Raw genomic sequence first — 20,938 nt, 5'->3', positions numbered from 1 at the left:
AAAAGTAACTGGACTCATTTGAAATTTAGGATGTGAACTACAAATGCACATCTTTCTCTTCCTTTTCTCTTACAATTCTTAGCCTTGGTGTGGAGAGCAAGTTAGTCTGTGACTCACCATCTTCAGGAGCACGGCAAACCCTGCTAGGGACCAGGTTTTCCAGTGTATCTGAGGCTCGGGCCTCTTACCTTACATGCATTACAAAAGGAAAACAGTGACCTAATTTATCTAATTTAAAACTTAAAATAAACTTATTCAAAAAATGCATCCACATATTTACAATTATTTCTTAAGGGGATAATAAAAAAAGTTTAATAAAAAGTTATTGTTTGACCTAATTTTAGCAAAATTACAAGAGAAAACACTTCTAAGAAATCAAGTATCATGGATTACTTTAATTATAGAAAAACATATTAGAAATTTATAATCATAAATTCAAAAAACATGCTATATAAATAAAACAGACCAAGCAAAAAGTCTGAGGTGTAAGTCAAAAAAAAAAAAAAAAAACTTTCTAAACTTTAGAGTTTGGTTCTCAACATTAAATCTTCAGTTCAAGGAAGTGATTTTGTATTGCCAGGTTTTTTTAATCTTACTCCCAAATGAGTGAGCAATTTAAAATTTACATATTAAATTGCTGATAAATGTCTAAAAGCTCATTTCATATCACAGTAAATTTGTACAGGACAAAATATCATTTCAAAATTCTCAAGTGATCTAAAATCACCAACATACAACATGATTTTGTTGGAATACACAATGAAAGGTATCCCCAACCCCACCATTACCTGTGTCTGGATTTAGTCTGAATTTCTCTGCACCTGAACCCAATAATGTATAGGTGATTTCAGCATTGGAACGGATGTCTGCATCTGTGGCAGAGACCTGCATAATCAGTTTACCAGGAAGGGCATCTTCAGGGATGGTATCCGAATACAGAGTCTGCAAAGATTTGAAACAACACTGTTAACAATAAAATCATTAAAAGTCAGCAGTGGCTGTTGAGGAAATAAAAGACCTCATTTTAACTATAGAAAACATAGAAAATAATTGAAATTAAGCTTCAAAGAGCATGACCTCACAAAACAAACCTAAAACAAAAAGGAGCCTTCTAAGTTATCAGCTTTACCCCCGAGTTTGATTGATATTTAACCAACAAAGTACTACATATTTTGTATTGAGTCAATTTCATATCTAGTTTACATGCTTGTAAGAAAGTCACTAATATTCTATATTCACCTAAAAATTAGAAACTATACCCTGGTTGTTTATGTCCATCTACAGGAATTTCTTGTATGCAACTGTCCGTAACGTATGACCAGAACTGCAGTTGTGAGACACGATCCTTGTTACAGGAGAAAACAAAGATTTCTCCAAGGCCACAGAGCAGGCAGCAAGGCTCGGGTCCCTCTAAGCTCCCTCCTGTCTAACCCTCTCTCCACATTTGGGCTGAACTTTAAACATAATGCCCCCATTATTACGGAATCTGTGCCATAAAAGGAAAGAGGAGAAACAGGCGAAGACTACTACACTTACTTTCTTAACATGACTTGATGATCGGTGAGATGTATTTTATCAAACAGGGTATTTTATGGTCTTGTGTCTGACTTTATTACCAAAAATGATAACGTAATATGAGGCTGACCAAAATATATAGTGATGCTTACATTTTAAAAAAAAATTTATTACAGTAAAAGACACATTGCCATTAATTCTCCTCCAAGTGCTCCCTGCAAAGCTTTGAACACACCTATCCCCACTGATCTTGTCACTTTCAGAAGTTGTTCTAGAGCTTTGTTTTCATGATCAAAAATATGGTGAATGCTCCCATTTAGTGCCTTATAATGGAAAGGTAGGCTCATAACGACAGGACCACTTATCCTCATTGATCTATTCACCGGATCTGGCACCATGAAACTTCTGGCTCTTTGCCAAAATCAAAATGACCATGCAAGGTAAAACACTTCACATAAGTTCAGAGCAGCCAGGCAGCCACAACAGTGTACTAAAAGCATTCACGCAAGGGCTTCTAAAACTGCTTTAGGGTAGCAAGAACCCCTGTGTATTCTGAGGGAGATTAATGATAATGTGCCTTTACTGTAATTAATTATTTTTAAAAATTTAAGTGTTCACTGTATTTGTCACTTATGCCTCACACACTCAGATAATATCAGAGTGCTAGAAAACAAAAATGTACACATCTAGTTTCTTAAAGGAGATAATATACACAGGCCCACCCCACCAAGTACTTACTGTCACCAAAAAACATGTACTTATTGACTGGAATGAACTCCTATTTCCCCCTCAAGACTAAATGTAAGTGTCCATTTACCGGGAAGTAGGTGTGCTACTCTCCGCAGACCCTACACATGTGCTTTCACTGGACGGGCAGTATTTTCATCTGCCCTGTGCACCTTTAAACTCACTCACCCTCGGCCAACCTTCTGCCACCTAACATCCTCTCCTCCCTTCCTTTACTCTCAGTCCTCCTCACCGGCCAAACCTGTCCCCTAACACTCACTGCCATCTGCAGCCGGCGGCCCTCATTAGGATTCCCAAGGCTGCCATCCCCGGTCAGTCACGGAATTCAGAAGGTCCGCTTCACACCCTGACCAAATCCTTTAGCTAGGTCACACCTCTGCTTGCCACTGTGCCACTTAACAATTCCATCTGTCATCCTCGACAGTACTGCCCTGGCAACCTTCTGCTTCCTTCTTTCTTTGGCAATACCTGCCTTCATTTTTTCCCTTTTTGTTGGTATCCTTCTCTCAAATGAATTCAGCTGTCGGCTATCTACAGAAACCGCCCAGTTCACATCTCACTAATCTCAGCATCTCTAAGTGTTTACAAAACACCATCTACTGAATGCCTCTTTCCCTTAAATTTCACAGACTCTCCATGCTTACTCTCTAACCAATTCCCATTCTGGGTTACCTTTGTCACTGCTTTGATCTTTCTCCTTCCATTCCTGGCAAATTTAGGTCCTGACTCAACATGCGTGCCACACTGTCACTTCCAGACTGGGGTGGGATGCTATCACCTTTTTCTGGTCAGTATCTTTGGTCCTTTCCTGTCATCTCTACCTGTTCTATTACCCCATTATTTCTTCTTTTCCATATCCAAATAATGGGCTTCACTTAATCAAAGTTAACTTCTCTAAGGAACGTGAGTCACATCATCTCTTTATCTTTCAACTATAGAAGAATTCACAATCCATGCTTATTTTCTAGTGTAGAGTTCTAACTCCCTAGAATGGCCTTCACATCCCTCTACAACCCACCACACGCTCTTCTTTCCCAGGACTCAGGACCTTCCCTAGTTCTGGCAAACTAAGTTACTAGCTTCACACTTCCCATCATGCTTGTACCCCAGGACCTTCCCACCTCTACTCCCGGAGGGCAAATCACTACTTTCTAGCGGCAGGCCTCCGCTTTGCCTCTGAACAGTGTGCCCTCTTCTTCAGCTCCAGGTACCACTCCTGCCCAGCTGCACTATTCTCATCTGAGCCTGGAGCGACTCAGCTCTTGTCTAGCTGTTATTTTATCCACTCATAAAATGTGAACTCTACAGGTACAAGAGCTGTTTCACTACGTTCTCAGTTTCTCTGGTGTATAGAGAACAAAATCATCTGGTAAAGCAAAAACAGAGCTTTACAGAAGACCTGCTGGCCAGATGTTTCCCCCAAATAATCTTACTCCCAAATGAAGAAAATCCCTTCCTGAGAAGTTTACAGAGCATTTTAGAGTTAAATGACTGTAATCCGATAATGCTGGGTTTTTAAAATGAAGTTTTTGATCCATTTACAATCCCCAAAATAATTCTAAAGTCTTTCCAAGTCATGTCCCATTTAACAATCACCTCTGCATAAAAGTGACTATAATAGAAAACACATTTGAATTATAACAGTATTATATAGCGGAGAGTAACTCCTACTGAAAGGATGAAAACAATTTAAATTCATACTATACACGCATGTGGACACTACAGCCTACCTTTTCACAAACTGGACTGTTGTCATTTGCATCGAGGACTTTCACTTCAACTATAGCTTTTGATGAAAAGGTCCCATCAGTTGCTGTGATAGTCAGAAGGTAACTGTCCTTCTTTTCTCTGTCTAGAGGTTTCTTCACATAGACTTTCCATTCATTCTGTATATTTTCAACAGCAAACTGTCCCAAAGCATCACCTCCTAGCAGATTGATAGAAGATGTCGAAGTGTTGAATTCAACAAGTAACAGAAAAAGTAAACGGTATAAAGATGGACGTTATATAAAAAAGATTAAAAATAAACTTCATTATGAATTTTTCTATTTACAAAAAAAGCAGCATTAAACTGTAAATTTAAATGTGATTAAGCCAAGTATAAGGCTGCTAAATCAGTAATCCAGGCTTCTTTGAAGCTTGTTACTTCCTTAGAACTGTATTTACCATGCATTAAGTATAAAGTTCAATAAAAATGAATCATAAAAGTCAAAAACACTAATAAAATTGTTAGCTTTGAAGAACTTGCAGTGTAGCTTAAACAGATACAAATTCTACTTATTTTAGATATTAACTAAAATCTTCCCTTTAATCTCCAATTTCCATGAAATACACAGCAAATGTGTTTTTAATACAATTCAGTTCTATACCATTTGAAGTTTACCTGTTATGAAATATGTAACTTGTCTGTTGATCTCTTCGGAATCAGCATCGGTGGTACTCAAGATGGCAATGACACCACCTGGTGGATCATCCTCACTCACCGTCCCTTTATAGATCTCGGCTGTGAACCGTGGTGGGCTATCATTAACATCAGTGACAGTGACATCCACCACAGCTGTGGAAGAGAGCTGAACCTTTTCGCCATGATCTGATGCAACCACTTTAATCTGGTAATTGTCTCGTTCTTCGTGGTCAAGTTCCTTTAGAGTTGTAATCCAGCCTGTTTCCGCATTAATTGCAAAAGATTCGATGATGTCTACACTTTGTGACTGATCTAAACTATACATCACATGGCCATTCAGTCCTGAATCGAGGTCAGATGCCCTGATTTGGATGACTCTACTTCCCCCTGGAAGGTTTTCAACAATAAATGCCTCATATGGATTGGATTCCAAGACAGGGCTGTTATCATTTGCATCTTTCACTTGGATACTAACATCTACAGAAGCCACCACCTCATAGTCATCCTGAGTGCACCTAGCAAGGATGGAAAACTGGTACCACTTAGTTGTCTCATGATCGAGACTCTTCTCTAGCTTTAGTCTTCCACTCTGCCTGTCGATAACAAAGAACTCATCTCTATTACTTTCAGGAGTATTCCCTTTGGTCAGACTGTAAAGAACAGTCCCACTATGTTCTGCTCTGATGAGATCTATCTCTGTTCCAATAGGCATGTCTTCTGAAACTGTATATGTATAAAATGGCTCTGAGAATTTTGGAAGATGTCTCTCTGGTGGAAGTATTTTAACATAGACAGGAACAACAGATTCTTTTGGTGGAGACCCATTATCTACAGCTCTAACAAAGAAAGTGAAAAACTCATTTTCCAAGCCAATTAAGCTTTCCTTTGTAGTAATTACCCCAGTCAGTTTATTAATTTCCAAATTCTCCTTAACACTTTCGGAATCTGCTTCAATGGCATAAATGACATCGGCATTGGACCCCTCATCAGCATCGCTTGCAAAGACTTTAATAACTGATGTTCCTTTGGCAGCATTGGATCCGATGTTCACTTCATACTTGGTTGCTCGGAACTGTGGAGCATTATCATTGTCATCCGTAAGGATGACATTAATGGTGCAGAAAGCAACCTTTCCTCCAGCATCCTTAGCCATTAAGCGAATTGAGATTACTTTCTCTGCAGGGGTCTCTCGGTCAAGTTTTTCCAAAGTAAATATTTGTCCCCTCTCATTTGGGTAAAATCTGTCTTTGGCAAAGTCATTTACAATATTGTAAGTAATGTGACCATAAATACCAGAATCTCTGTCAGTTGCCTTAACCTCAATCACCAGGGTGTGTACAGGAGCATTTTCAGCTAGTTCCACTTCATACTCATTCTGAGGGAAAACAGGACTGTGCAAATTGCCTCCAATTACAACCACATGAACCTGAGCTGAACTTCTAAAAACTCCATCAGAAACCGAAATGTTAAGACTGTAAAATGGCTTCAAGGTGTGCCGGCGCAGATTGGAGAGTGTGATAATTCCTGTTTCACTGTCAATGACAAAATTTTTATGATCATTGCCAGACAGAATGGAATATTCCAGCCTGTCAATATCGGAACTGTCTGCATCATAGGCTTTTACACACGTCACAAAATGCCCATGAATCGCATGCTCGCTAATTTTAGCTTCATAAATTTGCTGGTCAAAGAGTGGTGGATTATCATTGAGGTCAGTGACATCTACTGTGACAATCACATCACTGCTAAGTGGGGGCATGCCACCATCAATAGCTCTGACAAAAATCTTGTGTTGCTGGAATTGTTCATAATCCAAGGTTCTAAGCAGTGAAATGAGACCAGTGGTGCTATCTATGTGAAAATGATCATGACTCTTGCTATGGTTTCCAAACATCTGGTATGAAATTCCTCTATTTGGTTCTGAATCAGAATCTGTTGCTCTAACTTGAACCACAGATGTTCCAATTACAGATGCCTCAGACAGGGTTGCACTGTAAGACTGCTGTACAAACACAGGAGGGTTATCATTGATGTCTTCCACTATTATATCAACAAATACTTCAGCATGAGCACCAGTCAAAGAGTCAGTTGCTCGTATGCTCAATTTATATGCTGGATGGGACTCAAAATCCAGAGGAGCTATGACATTTATAACTCCAGTATTAAAGTTAATAGTAAACTGGCTGAAAGGGTCTCCGTCTGTGATGCTATAGAACACTTTCAATCCTTCTGGACTGTTGGCTTGTATGTGAACAACTGGGCTGTGCACCTGGATATTCTCTGGAATCTCTGCACTGTAGAAAGGTTTTTCAAACACCGGCATGGCTTTATTCATAACAGTAATTGGAACTATGACTTCAGCTGAAAAAGCTGGGTTTCCTCCATCTTTTGCAACCACTGTAACAAGATATTCTTTATTTAAAGTGTCCAGTTCAAATTGCTTTTTCAGTGAAATTTCACCTGCGGGTCCAATTTGGAAGTGGTCGTGATGCTCCTTAAGGTAGTAGTGTACTTCCCCGTTTCTGCCACTATCTCTGTCTACAGCAGTAACGTAGCGAATGACATGGCCCACCTCGGTATCCACCTTAACAACAGCATAGTAGGGAAGGTTGATGAACACTGGCGCATTATCATTCTGGTCTTCCACAGTTACTTTCACAACCACATGGGCCACTGCTGAAGGCTTATGCTCTCCCGTCACTTCTACCACCACGTCAAATGCCTCCTGCTGCTCTCGATCAAATGGGACACCAGTGGTTGACAGCACTCCTGACGTGCGGCTGATTTTAAACCTGCGATCTGGGTTGAGGATGTGATAAAATAAAGGCTCGTTGATGGGATTCCCAACAGCAGTAATGACAGCTAATGTTGTAGCTTCGGTAGAGTTCTCTTTTACCACTGCAGAGTAAAAATCCTGGGTGAATTTCAGTTGACTCTCTTTGCTTTCTTTCACATTAATTTTCACAGAAGTGAAGCTGGCAAATCTGCCATCAGAAGCTCGAATGGTTAACTCATAGCGGCTTCTTAACTGAGTGGTGTTTTGTATGGTTATAGTGCCAGTCTTGTAGTCCATAAAGAACTTCTCCCCGATGTTACCTTCGGTGATGGAGTACATCAACTGTGAAAATGCACTGGAATCAGCATCTGTAGCATTTACTGTGATAACTTTCACTCCTTTGTATGTTGGCAACAAAAGAGATGCTTCATACAATGATTTGGAGAACACAGGAGGGCAATCATTAATGTCAATTACATGTATAGTCACATTAGCTGCATATTCAGCAAATAAACGTGGTGTCCCCATGTCGTGTACCTGGACAGTGAAGTGAAAAACACTTGTTTCTTCATAGTCCAAACTCAGTACTGTATGAATAGCACCAGTGCTAGAATCAATAGCAAAGTATTTGTGCACAGATGGTTCCACAATGTGATAAACAAGCAAAGCATTTGATTCTTTATCAGCATCAGTTGCCCGAATCACTAGAGGGACATTCCTGTCTGTCAGGACCACGCTATTAATTGAAGCTGATTCACTAATGAGTCCTGAATATTCCGCCTGCATAAAAACTGGTACATTGTCATTCTCATCCTGTAGATGTACTAGCATAGTGGTATTAGTGGACAGACCGGCCATGTTGGTTCCTTGTATTATCAATGTATAAATGGGCAGAGTTTCAAAATCCAGGGCTTTCTGAGTGATGACAGTTCCAGAATGTGGATTAATATCAAAAGCATCCCCTATGTTCCCATCTTTTATTTCATACACAACTGACGACTGACTATAGGCTGTAACTATGCCAACAAAACTCCCAATGCTGATGGTTTCACTGATTTCAATGGAGTATTCTCTTGAAGTAAACTTAGGAGAGGCATTGTCAGCAATTGTGACAAAGATATGTACAGAAGTCATTTCACTCATCGGTGGATTGCCTTTATCTGCAGCTTTTACCATTAAATCATATTCCTCTTGATGACTTCGATCCAATTCTTTGGCAGTTTTTATAGAGCCCAAGATGGGATCAATTGTGAAAGAATTTCCAATGTTTCCTGGAAGGAGAGGAAAAAAATAAATGTGAAAGGGAAAATAAGAAGCAATGGACTTAGCAGCTGAAGAGACAAAAACAAAGGTTTCTCTACAAATTATCTTCAGAGTTAAGCAGAAATGTGGGAGATATCAACATTTGAATGGGACTTTTGACTTGGTTCATTTTTATCCAACTGAAACAAGGCATGTTTTTCAGAATTTTGGCCGTAAGTTCTGAAAAGCAAGAAACAGAAAAAATGTCACTCTCTGACTAGAAAAGTGTTGTGGACAGTTGTACATCCATAAAGCTGTTAATAATTTCCTAACAACCCCTCAAACTCCTTCCAAAATGTTTTTATGTGGTTCCAGGGCAATTTTGCTTCCACCAAGATGTCTGGGGACACTTGTGGTTGGAATAGCGTGGAGGGGAAGTCGTGCTAGTGGCCATCTTGTGGGAAGAGAACAGGAAGGCTGCTGAACAGCCAACAATGCACAGCATGAGCCTCGGCTGTGAGAAGTTATCTGGCCAAAATATCAATAGGGCTGAGGCTGAGAAGCCAACTACCAGGACAGATCTGTTTCCTTGGTTTTCTTTTAACGTTTTCAGACCCAAATATATAATACCCCATAGTTTTGCATCCTTTGAAGAAATCAGAAGGTTTCTGTAGTCTTTCTGGCTAGGATCAAGGCAGCATAATGGTACTGAATCTGAATCCATCCATGAGCCCTCGACTCCTTTCTCCTTTATAAACAAGAACCCAGAATGCAGTATCCTATCACAGTACTGAATGTATTTTCCACTCACTCAAAACAAGCTCCACTTGCCACTAACTGCCTTCTCGAGTTCTTATTCTTCTAACTTCTTCGCAGTTAATATGGCATTTCACAGACCAAAACCACTTAGTGTGATCTGCAAACTAGAAAGTAACCAAGCACTTTTGTCTACGTCATTTACAGTCAACACTTCCGATACGGTCTTCATTTCCTCCCTTTAATACATTTTCCAAAACTCCATGACAATTTTTTCTGAAGCCAGACCCAGCCTGGTTTTCATTAAGTCTGCCTGGCTCTGTGTCCAGGCCCCAAGGCAGAGCCTCAGTCTGCAACAGGGAGGAGGCCCACTCTTCAAGGGCCTCAACCCTGGCCCAAGAACAGGGTCCTGCTGCCTCTGCCAGGTTGCTCAGACACTAATTTCCGGCTTGTCTGTGTTTAGCAAAAGTTCTCTTTCAATGCATTTGAGTTATCAGAGCTCAAAAACCCTTTTTGCATCCTACCTGTGCATCACCCTCACTCTCCAAAATTGCAACAGCTTATGTGGCTTGAGGGAGAGAACACGGTAACCTTTGGCAGCTGTCTTTGGCCCCATCTCTCAGGCTTTCCTGTATCTGTACTTGAAAAGCAACTAACACTGCCAACTTTATTGTCATTTATCTGTATGTATTTGTCTTATTTTCTACAGTGAAATCTTACTTTGCCAGTAAAGTTTCAAATATACAAGGCCTCAAAGTGAAGAAACAAACTTTCTTTTTCTTAGTGATGACGCAGGTTTCCAGGGTCACAATGCACTGCTTTCTGCAAAACTTGCTGCTGGCCTCCAGTCACACTGCCATCCGCCTTGCTCCTCCACCCAAAGCACACTGTCTCCATCGCAGGACCTGTGCTTTTGGTGTGTTTTCTCCTGGAACAGCCCTGCCCAGGTGTTCTGAATACCTGACAGCCCTGCTGACAGTGTCATGGTAAGTCGTTCCCTGACCTCCCTATTCAATGTGGCTGTTTCTACTTTACCCTTGTTTTTCTTTGCTACTATGTCTAACAACCTTGTTCTTTATCTACCCAATGTGAAATTTAGAAACATTCTTTATCATTTGGGATGTCCCCACTGAAACAGCAGGCCCTGAGCTTTTCACTGATATGAAGAAGGTTACACAGAAACCCTAAAGCAAAAAGAATTAAGATTCATATAGGAGAAAGCAACAACGTCACGTTGTCATGATGGCTACTGACTGGCATAAATGTGTCTCTGCTAGTAAGAACACTCATTCACCAAGCACTGAGAAAAACAGGCATAATATCTCTGAATGAATTAACAACGCCATACATCAGAAAGTTTATTCTAGGATGGGGGCTTATTCTTCTAACTTTAGCTGAATTACGATGACTTCAAATTGTCCACTGTATTTAAACAGGGAAATTGGACAAACGAGCCAGTTTTTGTTCCTAATCTACTGTCTGTCTCTCACCAATAGGGCACATAAAGGAGATGTGTAGGCCAAGTCTATTTCTTCCCATGGCTGACAAGCTGCTAATGACTGGGTTGCAATCTCTCCCACATTTGAACTCTTAACTACATTTAACCTGTTTAGGGAGGAAAATCAACTCTAATCAATACATACACTTAGTGAATGTCTTGTGTCTACAGGCTTTACAATAGTTGTGAAGGAGAATCCAAATAATCTCCTTTTTTAAAGTAACAAGAGAAGAAAACACCGCACAGCATATGGGTCTAAAGTCTACACATAACTTCAAATGCTACTGAAAATATCTTTTAATTAAATTACTTTTTTCCCTAAACACTCCTAATCAGACCATATCTTTTGCTCAATAAATTGTTAATTAAACATGCAAGGTAATGGGTGGAATTTATAACTCATCTTTTGAACTTTATTAAATATAATCTGACACAAATTAGAAGCGGCTAATTACGAATAAACTGTTAAATGAAATGTAATTATGAATATTTACAGTTTATAGTATTTCAACAGATATACATAACACACATCAACTACATTTTAACAGCAGTGGTTTCTTATAAAGTAACTGTTTACTATAGTTCTATAACATCAAAAACATCTTTAAAAAATCTTACAAGTCCCAATTTCATATTAAAGAGTCCAATGGTTCTATCTATTCTTTGAAGAGAGATAGAATTCCATTCTTAGAATACCAAATTACTAATCCCATCAGTCATTAAAAGTATTCAAAGAATGCACATGCCTTTTCGCAGACACCAACAATCATATTTTAACCACCCAGTTGTTGAAAATTATGTGAAAGCTAAGGGAAAGTTTAACATTTTCTCCTACATAAATGCAGTCAGTTTGTCTATGACAAAATTACTTATTGAAATGCTCAAGCATGCACAAAAGGAATGCACTGTTTTTCTAACTATTAAATGCCTGAGGCAATGGAAAACCACTTCATCTTTATTCAAAGCACTAACTATACTACAATGCATTTTAACACTGTAATCACAATGCAGTAAATAAATGCTATTTGTGAGTAATAAACTATTTGGTTGTTTTAAGGGAAACAAATGAAATTTCAAATTTATAAAAAAATAAAAAGTTTAGCCACACAAAGTAAAATTACTCTCCACGTACTCAGATTTTTGTTATATGATATATAGATAATCTAGGCCTCTTGATTATAAAATCTAGGAGAGATCACTTCTAAACAGGTTGAACTCTGGAATTAAGCCAAATATAGACAATTGCAATTTCCTAGGATCTTTACAAACACAGAAGAGTGAAAGGGACCATATTTTTCATACTAAAAATGGCACTGAGTAAAGTGGGAAACTCAACTGTCTTTTCAGCATTATGATCATCATTTACTCATACTATTTTGCATGAGTAGGAAAAATCTGAAAGCAGTGTAATTTCTAACTGAATAATCATATACTCTAAAGCCAAATTCCTGCCAGCACACACACCTGTGGACTAATGGTAACCCTATCAAACACAAGTATGAATGCCTTTTGCATGCCGTATAAAATGAGCTTCATTAGTCCATACAATGAATACAAGAATGAGAGGCCTCAGTATAAAACAGAACAGAGAATAAAGAACACTTCACATGGTGCTGGGGATTTAACTCTGCAGTGTAAGCACCCGCCTGGTGAGCGCACCCAAGGAAAAAAAAAGTCTTTAAATATTACGTGAAGTAAAAGATGAATTTAAAAAAAAAAGAAACACGCTGCTGCCGTGACCACTTCTTGACGCGCCTCCTTGCTATCACTAGCAGGACCCTGGATTTCCTGCTGCTGTATCTATCCAGGATTGCCCAGGCCCAGCTCCAGGAGGCCTCCCTGCCCCTTTTGCCCCAAGGCCATATATAACAGGCTCTTCAACCTTTTGTTCTAGTTCCAGACCTACTCTGTGACCTACTGCAATAACCCAACTCCATGCATGAAGCTCAACTTCAACTCCATGCATGAAGCTCAACTTTTAAAACTAGGAGTAAAAGCCGGGGCAGAGGTGTCCAAGAAGCAAGATATTTTCTTTTTTTTTGAGAACTAATCCCAAGAAGAACTGGATAAATCAGCATTCCATCAAAAAAATTCCATGCTCTATCCAAGAGAAAATATTCTCTGATAAAAAGTAAAATGTTCAATTACTAGGCCAGGACTTTCCTAAGTATTTCACAGCTAACCAATAGCTCATAGGAGAATAGCTGTGGTTAATGTAATTTCAGAAATAGTAAATTGGTCAAATAAAAAATTATCTTTCTGCAGGATTTCTCTGAAGTCTTCCACTATGCTAGTATTATGAATCTCACAAATTCCGGGTACCCAAATTAACCAGGACCCTATCTTTCCTCTCTAATGGGTTAAAATTTAATTTTAAAAATACTTCCTCTTTTTACAAGCATGCAAAATGATAAAGATCTCCAGCAATTTTTGCAGCAATATACAGAAATGTTAAAAACAGAACTTTAGAAATACATTGTAACATACACAAAATTAAAACTTGAAAACTCCAAAAATACCTGATTCAATTGAGTATACCACTTCAGCATTTTTCCCCTTGTCTTTGTCCAGAGCTGTAACCTGCAACACAACTGAGCCAACAGCTGCTGATTCATAAACCCGCCCTTCGTAAGAGGAACTGGTGAACCACGGGGCATGGTCATTCGTGTCACTGACATTAACAATAATCCTTGCAAAGTTGCGTTTTACAGGAACATCCTGATCCCGCACCTAGAAGAATCATTCAACACATTAGTAGCCTTCTGAGATTTTCTTTCTTATGGATTAAAAATCACCGTTATTCTCACACACATAAAACTTTTCAAGAACCACATGGGCAGAAGAATGAACAGACGTACCATGACCGTAAGAATGTGCTGGTGAACAGCTTCATGATCCAGTTTCTCACAAGTAGAAAGGGAGCCAGTGGCAGGATCCAGACGAAATTTCTTGAGACTCAGTGGGTCTATACTACTCTGCAGGGTATAGATTAGCTTGTTTTTCTCGTCCTTATCCACAGCCCTGATTTGCAAAATTTCTGTTTCTGGCGCTGTATCTTCAGGAATAACGACTTCGTATTTTGAAGTAGAAAACTGAGGACGGTGGTCATTTGTATCTATTACTTTGATAAGGACCTGTAATAAAAGACAAAATGGCCCACATAATAATATTCCTACTTGTAGTTTTAATATTTAAAGTGTCAAACTCTGGTGTTTTAAAAAAAGGAAATACAAACATGAGAAATAAAAGCAAATATTCAGAATTTTTCAATTTTTCATTGATATATTACTTATTTAAAATATAAGACAGGTAGTGAAGACCTTTCTAAATTCTTAATACTGACTTTGGAGATGTAAAACAGTGCACACTTTATTTAAGGTGGCTTAGGTCTCCACATAGGTGACACTGTAGTAGATTACTCATGGACAGAAAACAGAATTTAATTTGCCAGAACTTATGGAAGACACATTCCCTAAATTAGATGTGAATCTGTAACTACTAATTTACTGATGCAAATGAGACACATGATTATGCTATTTAAATTTCTCATGCTAAGACTCCAAGATTGAGTTAAAAAGAAAAATCAGAAATGTTTTTAGGACTCTAAATGTAGCTCAGTGGTAGAGTACTTTGCTAGCCTGTGTGTTGCCTTGGGTTTAATCCCTGCCACCCACCCACACACACAGAAAGCTTTTAGATCTTTTTTGTGATGTCAAAATCTACATATATATATAGTAAATGTTTATTTCCTAAAAACAATTATATACGCTGAATAGATAAACCCTCTTAAATATTTATATCTAAAAGGCAAAAGTTTTTTAAAAATTCAGTCTTAAGCTAAATTTATAAACAACAAAACCATTTACTTTGACTGTAAGAGGATTCATTTTCACAATGAAAAGATGTACTTTATATGGATAAACCATAGCAGAAATCAGTACCAATCATAAATGATGGTGATCAGTTTACAAAATGACCTTTGCTGGATCCTAAAGATGTAAGTATTAGTTAATTCCAGTGGTACAGGCGGCCTAAGTCCTAGCCTGGTGCCAGAGCACAGGGAGAGAGGCCTTTGCATTAGTACCTATGATCTACCAGAATACTACGCCACAATGACAGACCTTTGGCACTGAATTCTATAAATACTAAATTCATTTACCAAATCACAAAAAGGTTTTTATTGTAAGTAAAAATTTAAAAAACTATAAATGTCTCACTCTTAAAGATCATATATGGTTGAGAAGGTTATAACCTGTGAAGGAAATTCCTAACAATTCAATCATGACATTCTCACTCCCATTATAAATTTAAAACTTGTGTCATAGAGCAGGCATCGGACTGAGAGGCTTTATGCTGATCAAAGATCATCAACTAATCACTATTAGTAAGAGTAGAAAGTTTAAAAACTGAGTTTTGCTTAGGCAACACAAAGGAAACATTTATTGGCCACTTAGGTGCTTGGCTTTTGCCTACGCAAGAGTAAAGGTATGAAACAAGTGTACACAGCAACCCAGGCCCTCATGAAACCTTTAACCTCACTAGGCAAAGTCTATTTACGCCTTATATATTTTCAAGGAAGTTGTTAAGAATCTAGAGATTGGACATTCTGAAGAAGGAGGTAACACCATACTGCATGGGTCTTTGGTGACCTTGTCTTGAGAAGGGTTTGGTCAAAGATGCGAAAGGCTGTAGTGAGACAGAACACCCCACCTTTTAGACACAGGAGAGGACTGAGCGAAGGAAGATGGGATCTCTGGCTGAGGCTGGAAAACTGCATGTCCTAAGTGCTCTGAACCTTCTGACAGAGGAAAGCCACCTTTACCTCTTGCTCTCAGTCAGGTGGACCTCTCCAGTAGCAGGCAGCAGGAGATGAATTACAGAGCCAGAGAATGGAGGCGGGAAGTAGAGTGCTGGGGGCAAATCAGGAGCCCACAGCAGTCTTATAATCAACAGCTACTGCTGAGTATGCAGTAGGTGATAGGTTCTAGTAGCTTTAAGGTCAAGCACTCTGTATCATCTCACTTAACCCTCATAAAAATATTAATATTATCCCCACTTTCCAGATGACCAAATGGAAGTTTAAAGTGTCTAAGCTTATCCCTGGACAGGAGCAAGAAGACGACAGTCTATGTAACCATCAGCATATGAAAGGATAAAGAAAAATGTGATATATTCACATAGTGAAGCATCATGCAGTAATTAAAATAAAAAACACAAACATTTTTTATTTGCATAAAATGGAAGGATCTAGAGATCATCACGTTGACGAAATACACCAGACTCAGAAAGACAAATACTGCATGTTCTTCACAATATGTAGAATCTAAATATAGTGACAATAAAGTAGAAGGGGTACTATTATCATGAGGAAGGGACAAAGGGGGTACAGGGTGTAAGAGCAGACAGCAGATAGCAGAGTATGATCAAATCACAACAGTGAATGCATCAAACATCCCCTAAAAAATGTGAAACTGGGTGGAGCGCATGGGGCAAGGGTGGCGATGAGGAAGAAGGTGCTTAAAGTATGTTATGTGTATGTACACATCTGCCAGAACGAAACTCATTAATCTATATAACCAACATGTATGAATAAAAACATGAACAGAAAAAGAGGAAGAGACAAGATTCACACTAAGTTTTCTGCTGCAGAATGTGCAATTCATGCTCAATACAGAATAAAAGAAAACATGAAAGCGAAGATGTTTCAAAGAGATGTTAACTGGATCTGGGAAGTTACCTAGGGATGTAACTAACATAAAGTGACCTGAGTTAGGGCTTGACAGGCATCTGAAGCAAAAGCTGCAGGTCAGGGAGAGGCACTGCTGCGGCAGAGCCCTGGCATTCCCTTGTCACTCTCTCCGAGCCACTCTGCTGCAGATGTGCCCCGTGCTTTTGCAACCCACAATGGTCTCCTAACCCTCAATCTGCCATCTGCTGCTATCGGCCTGGATGTACAAAACCTGCTCTGTTGCTCCTTAAGTTTTACCTACAAACCTGAATCTCCCTAGCTTGCTCCAGGTACCTATCTGCACAGTTCATATTTCTGTGTTCCTCTTCGTCTGCTATCTGTTCTTCTGCTTTCACTGAGATTTGTATCTCCCTGTTCTCAGACTCAGACTAGAAACCTAACCCTAATTATGATTGTTCCCTTTGTCTCATACCAGTGACAGGTCAGCCTGGGCTCAAGAACCACTCTCTTATGTTCTGACTTCCCTGCTGGCAATTCATCAGGTTATTAGCAAGGCCCTCTTAAAATGACTCAAAGTAAGCTACTCAGGTATAAATAAAGAATTGAAAACTGAGGCAAAAAGAAATCTAGAAAGTATTTCCTGGGTTTTACAGAAATTTTAGTTGCTATTCAAATAGAATTCTGGGAGGAAAGATGCACTGTTTAATATAAACTTAAAAATACATATAATCATTAGAAATGAGAATGCTTAGAACAGAGGGCTATTTATTAAATTTCTGCTGCTTGATCTCGGCTTAGTCAGTCCTGTGAACTAAACAACACACAGTTACAATCCTGAAACTTTTCAGAATTACCCAGTTAGATTTACTACAATTTAATTCTGTTCTTTCATGTTCTGAGTTTAACTTCAGGATCTTATTCCTAAAGAGAGAAAATCAATTGATTTTGCTTGTCACTGCAATGAAATCTGTCACTGACAAAATATAATTTTTATATTGCAGTAGAACTTTCATGATAGTAAAATGACATCAAAGCACATAGTATAGCATACAATATCAATTTCACATACATTAAAGTCACAGGTATCTGAAGAAAGGAATAATATACTTTTACAACTGGCCTTACATTATCTACTTCCTTTATTAATTGACAGTATACTGTATATAACATTTTCTTGGGACTGGAGGTTACCGGGGATTAGATCCAGGGCCTTTGCATTAAGTTTCATCTCCACTATTTTTTAATTCTTTATTTTCAGGCAGGGTCTCATTAAATTATTAAGTTGTCCAGGCTGGGCTCAAATTTTTATCTTCATGCCTCAGCTTTCCAGAGGGCTAAAATTACAGGCATGCATCACTGTGCAATTTCATTACAATCTTTTTTTTAATGCAATCAAATGAATATTAGATAACCCTCTCTTAAGATTTAAAATAGTATAATCTAAAGGCAGAAAATAAATACAGAATATTTTCCTCTAACCTTCAAATTCTGCTTTTCTAAGGACATATAAATCATAGACAAGCCTTTAGCTTCTACTGTTCTAATACAAGCTCCCAGGAGACAGGAATGTGATAATCTAATAATTCAGATTTCAAAACAATACCTGGCACATAACAAGTGTTTGCTAAGTAAATGAATAAATGAATGTCTCTGCTGCTTCCCAAAATCCCACAATGATTATTTACACAAGAATATTCCTTTTGCATGGCTCTGACAGCACACAGCAAGAAACCAAAGAGATTAAGAGAATTTAATTCATTACAGGATTTTAACATTTAAAGTTGGATGCCCTGCAATTTGATCATGTCTTAGTTGTGAAATAGGAATAAATGTGTTCAAGAAATCATTAGAACATTTTAATCATTTTTACACACTCCTTTAGGGCCAGAGACACAGCTTAGCAGCAAGCGCAAGGGCCTGAGTTCAATTTCTCTCTCTCTCTCTCTCTCTCTCTCTCTCTCTCTCTCTCTCTCTCTCTCTCTCTCTCGCTCTGTCTAACACACACACACACACACACACAAGCTGGTGGATACACTCTCCCAGTTAAGCTAGCAAGGACAAGACAGCGGGTAAAAAAAGTGATTTCAAAGATCAATTAATTAGTTTAATCAGCTTTTATGAACTTGACTTGAACAATTCACCCTCAACAGTGAAACACTATATATTACATTATATGGATCAAACATTAACATATATTATTTTGATAATACATCAATAATGTGGTTTGGTTTCACGTTCTCTGGAAAAACTTTTGATAGTCATAGACAAAACCCAAACCAGGCTTTCCACTTGGTTTTCTTTCTCCAAATACCAATTCTCGGTGTGTACACACTCACTTGTGATTGTAGAGTCTCAGAGGCCAAATCCATTGCTGCTTTTTGTCTGTGGACCCTGAAATCAGAACAATGTGTTGCTCTTCTTCTTTAGATAGTTAGTAACCCACTTACTTGAGTAAGGATAGTGGTGGTTCCATCCGTAGCCTCGACTGTGAGGTTGTAGTTTGATTTTTGTTCTGCATCGAGAGGTTTGGCAACGATGATGGTTCCAGTGCCTTTGTCTACATCAAAGTGACTGTCAAAGTTGCCACCTGAGTTAAAAAGGACAAACACAGTTAAAACGGGAGAGAGGACAAAAACCTGGCATTTAATACTTCATGGCAGTGAAAAAAGATTTCTAACATAATGATCAAGATGAGTCCAAGGAGCCAGCATTGGAAAGGCAAGTGTGGCCAGTTAAAAGGACACTGCTTTTAAGGCCAAACTAACCCTAACTGTTAAGGAAGCCATGAATTGAGAGAAAGCAAGAAAGCAACCCCAAGAAAAAAATACGGTTATACTACTAATACATTAATCTCAGTTTGTTCTTACAGAGGTTCTGGACATCTAGTGAATTCATGTCCAGATAGCTACTTAAAAGCTGAATAAAAGCTTAATTGGTGTCTGGATATCTACTTAATTCATAACTACCATTCATGGATGTCAATTTAGTAACTATATAAAAATGTCACTAGCAATTTACAATTTTAATTTTTCCTGTTACTATGGACTGAATAAAGGATTAGCACATACCACACAAGCACTCTAGTGCTGAGCCACATTTCCAGCTCTAAAAGTTTAATTATTAAAAAATTTTTGTGATACACTGAGTATAATTCCTTAAGAAAATAACTATGACAAATGTTAATTCTGAAAAACATACTGGTAGTTAATTCTAGTCAATTGTAACTAGCAAATTATTTAAAAATAACTTTTCTCATTATTTTCATTAGTACTGTTATCTCATTTAATGAAAGTTTCTGTCCCAAAAATGCTATTCCAATAGATTCCCAATTTTATTAATAAAGCTCTTTTTAAATCACTGCACTTAAAATACTTATACCAATGATATGAAATGGAATGAAAATAAAAGGCTGATGAAATTCTCCTACTCTAATCAAAAAGCAAAACAATATCTACATACACAAGATATTAAGTGAAACCTAAAACTATGGGTCTAGGGATGATTAAAAGTCAATATGTGTGCAGTTGGAATGGGTGAGATCAGAAGCAACTATGAAAAGAAATAGCAATGAAAAATAGTCACAGGAAATAAAAGAATTTTAACAAAAATCAATGCTTTTATTTTAGATCTCATAATCTGAGGTAAATTATGTGATCTCAGCAGATACCTTCTGCTGTACAGTTCAGGTCACAAGTCATCTGAAAGACGTAAAAAACTTCTCTAGCAAGTGTATCTCCTGGCACAGCCAAAAGAAGCAAGTAAGCATGGAAAGAAAGCACAGAAGAAGAAGGGCAGTCAATCAAAGCAGATCCAAACACGGCAAGTATTAAACAGTGAAGTCAAGCACTGCACAAGAGCAACCCATCATTCTGCAAATGAGAAGTAAAACAACTATTTTCATTATTGTTAATGAGGATAGTAATTCATTCTCCCCTTAAACTCTAAGGGTTTGAGAGGCGTTATCAACAGTTTCATATAAATCATCAAAACTGGAGAAAACAAACCAACTGTCTAGTGTGAAAGTTCAGGAGGAAAAGCCTGTCCCGCCTCTACCCTGTGACTCCTGCTGCTTATGACCCATCAGCTTCTACTTTCTGAAAGAACATCTAGGATAACACAGAAGAGGAGATTGCATAGCAATATGAAATTCTCTCTAGAGATAAATCACAACACATACTACTGATCTGGAGTATCACTACAATTAAAATGTGAAGAAAACATAAAGCTCTAAGATAGCACAGTTTAATGTAAATTTTAAAAAGTGGATCAAGTAACACATTGCATTATACATTAGAGCTAAATTAAACTAAA

General features: G+C 38.2%; 1 protein-coding gene across 8 annotated transcripts in view; it reads right to left on the bottom strand.

Moving 5' to 3' along the window:
• Fat1 (FAT atypical cadherin 1) overlaps positions 1–20,938 on the bottom strand; it is a 117,272-nt gene that overhangs the window by 22,043 nt on the left and 74,291 nt on the right. For 6 of the 8 annotated variants that reach the window (XR_010042555.1, XR_010042556.1, XM_063234630.1 and 3 more), the window contains exons 7-13: positions 20,295–20,363; positions 19,075–19,214; positions 13,797–14,072; positions 13,458–13,668; positions 4,646–8,713; positions 3,993–4,189; positions 789–942 (exon numbers count right to left, since the gene is read on the bottom strand). Coding sequence is in view for 6 of the 8 variants with exons in the window: in XM_063234630.1 (XP_063090700.1) it covers positions 789–942; positions 3,993–4,189; positions 4,646–8,713; positions 13,458–13,668; positions 13,797–14,072; positions 19,075–19,214; positions 20,295–20,363 (5,115 nt within the window). In the remaining 2 variants the exon portion in view is untranslated. The remainder of the gene's footprint in view (positions 1–788; positions 943–3,992; positions 4,190–4,645; positions 8,714–13,457; positions 13,669–13,796; positions 14,073–19,074; positions 19,215–20,294; positions 20,364–20,938) is intronic. The other 2 variants (XM_063234632.1, XM_063234634.1) reach the window with 1 other exon arrangement.

This window comes from Cavia porcellus, unplaced genomic scaffold (assembly GCF_034190915.1).
Source record: "Cavia porcellus strain 051 isolate PalLab524CR breed Dunkin Hartley unplaced genomic scaffold, mCavPor4.1 scaffold_24, whole genome shotgun sequence".
NCBI classification, from domain to species: Eukaryota; Metazoa; Chordata; class Mammalia; order Rodentia; family Caviidae; genus Cavia; species Cavia porcellus.
Note: the sequence above shows the minus strand (reverse complement) of the source record. Positions and strands in the feature narration are given on the sequence as shown.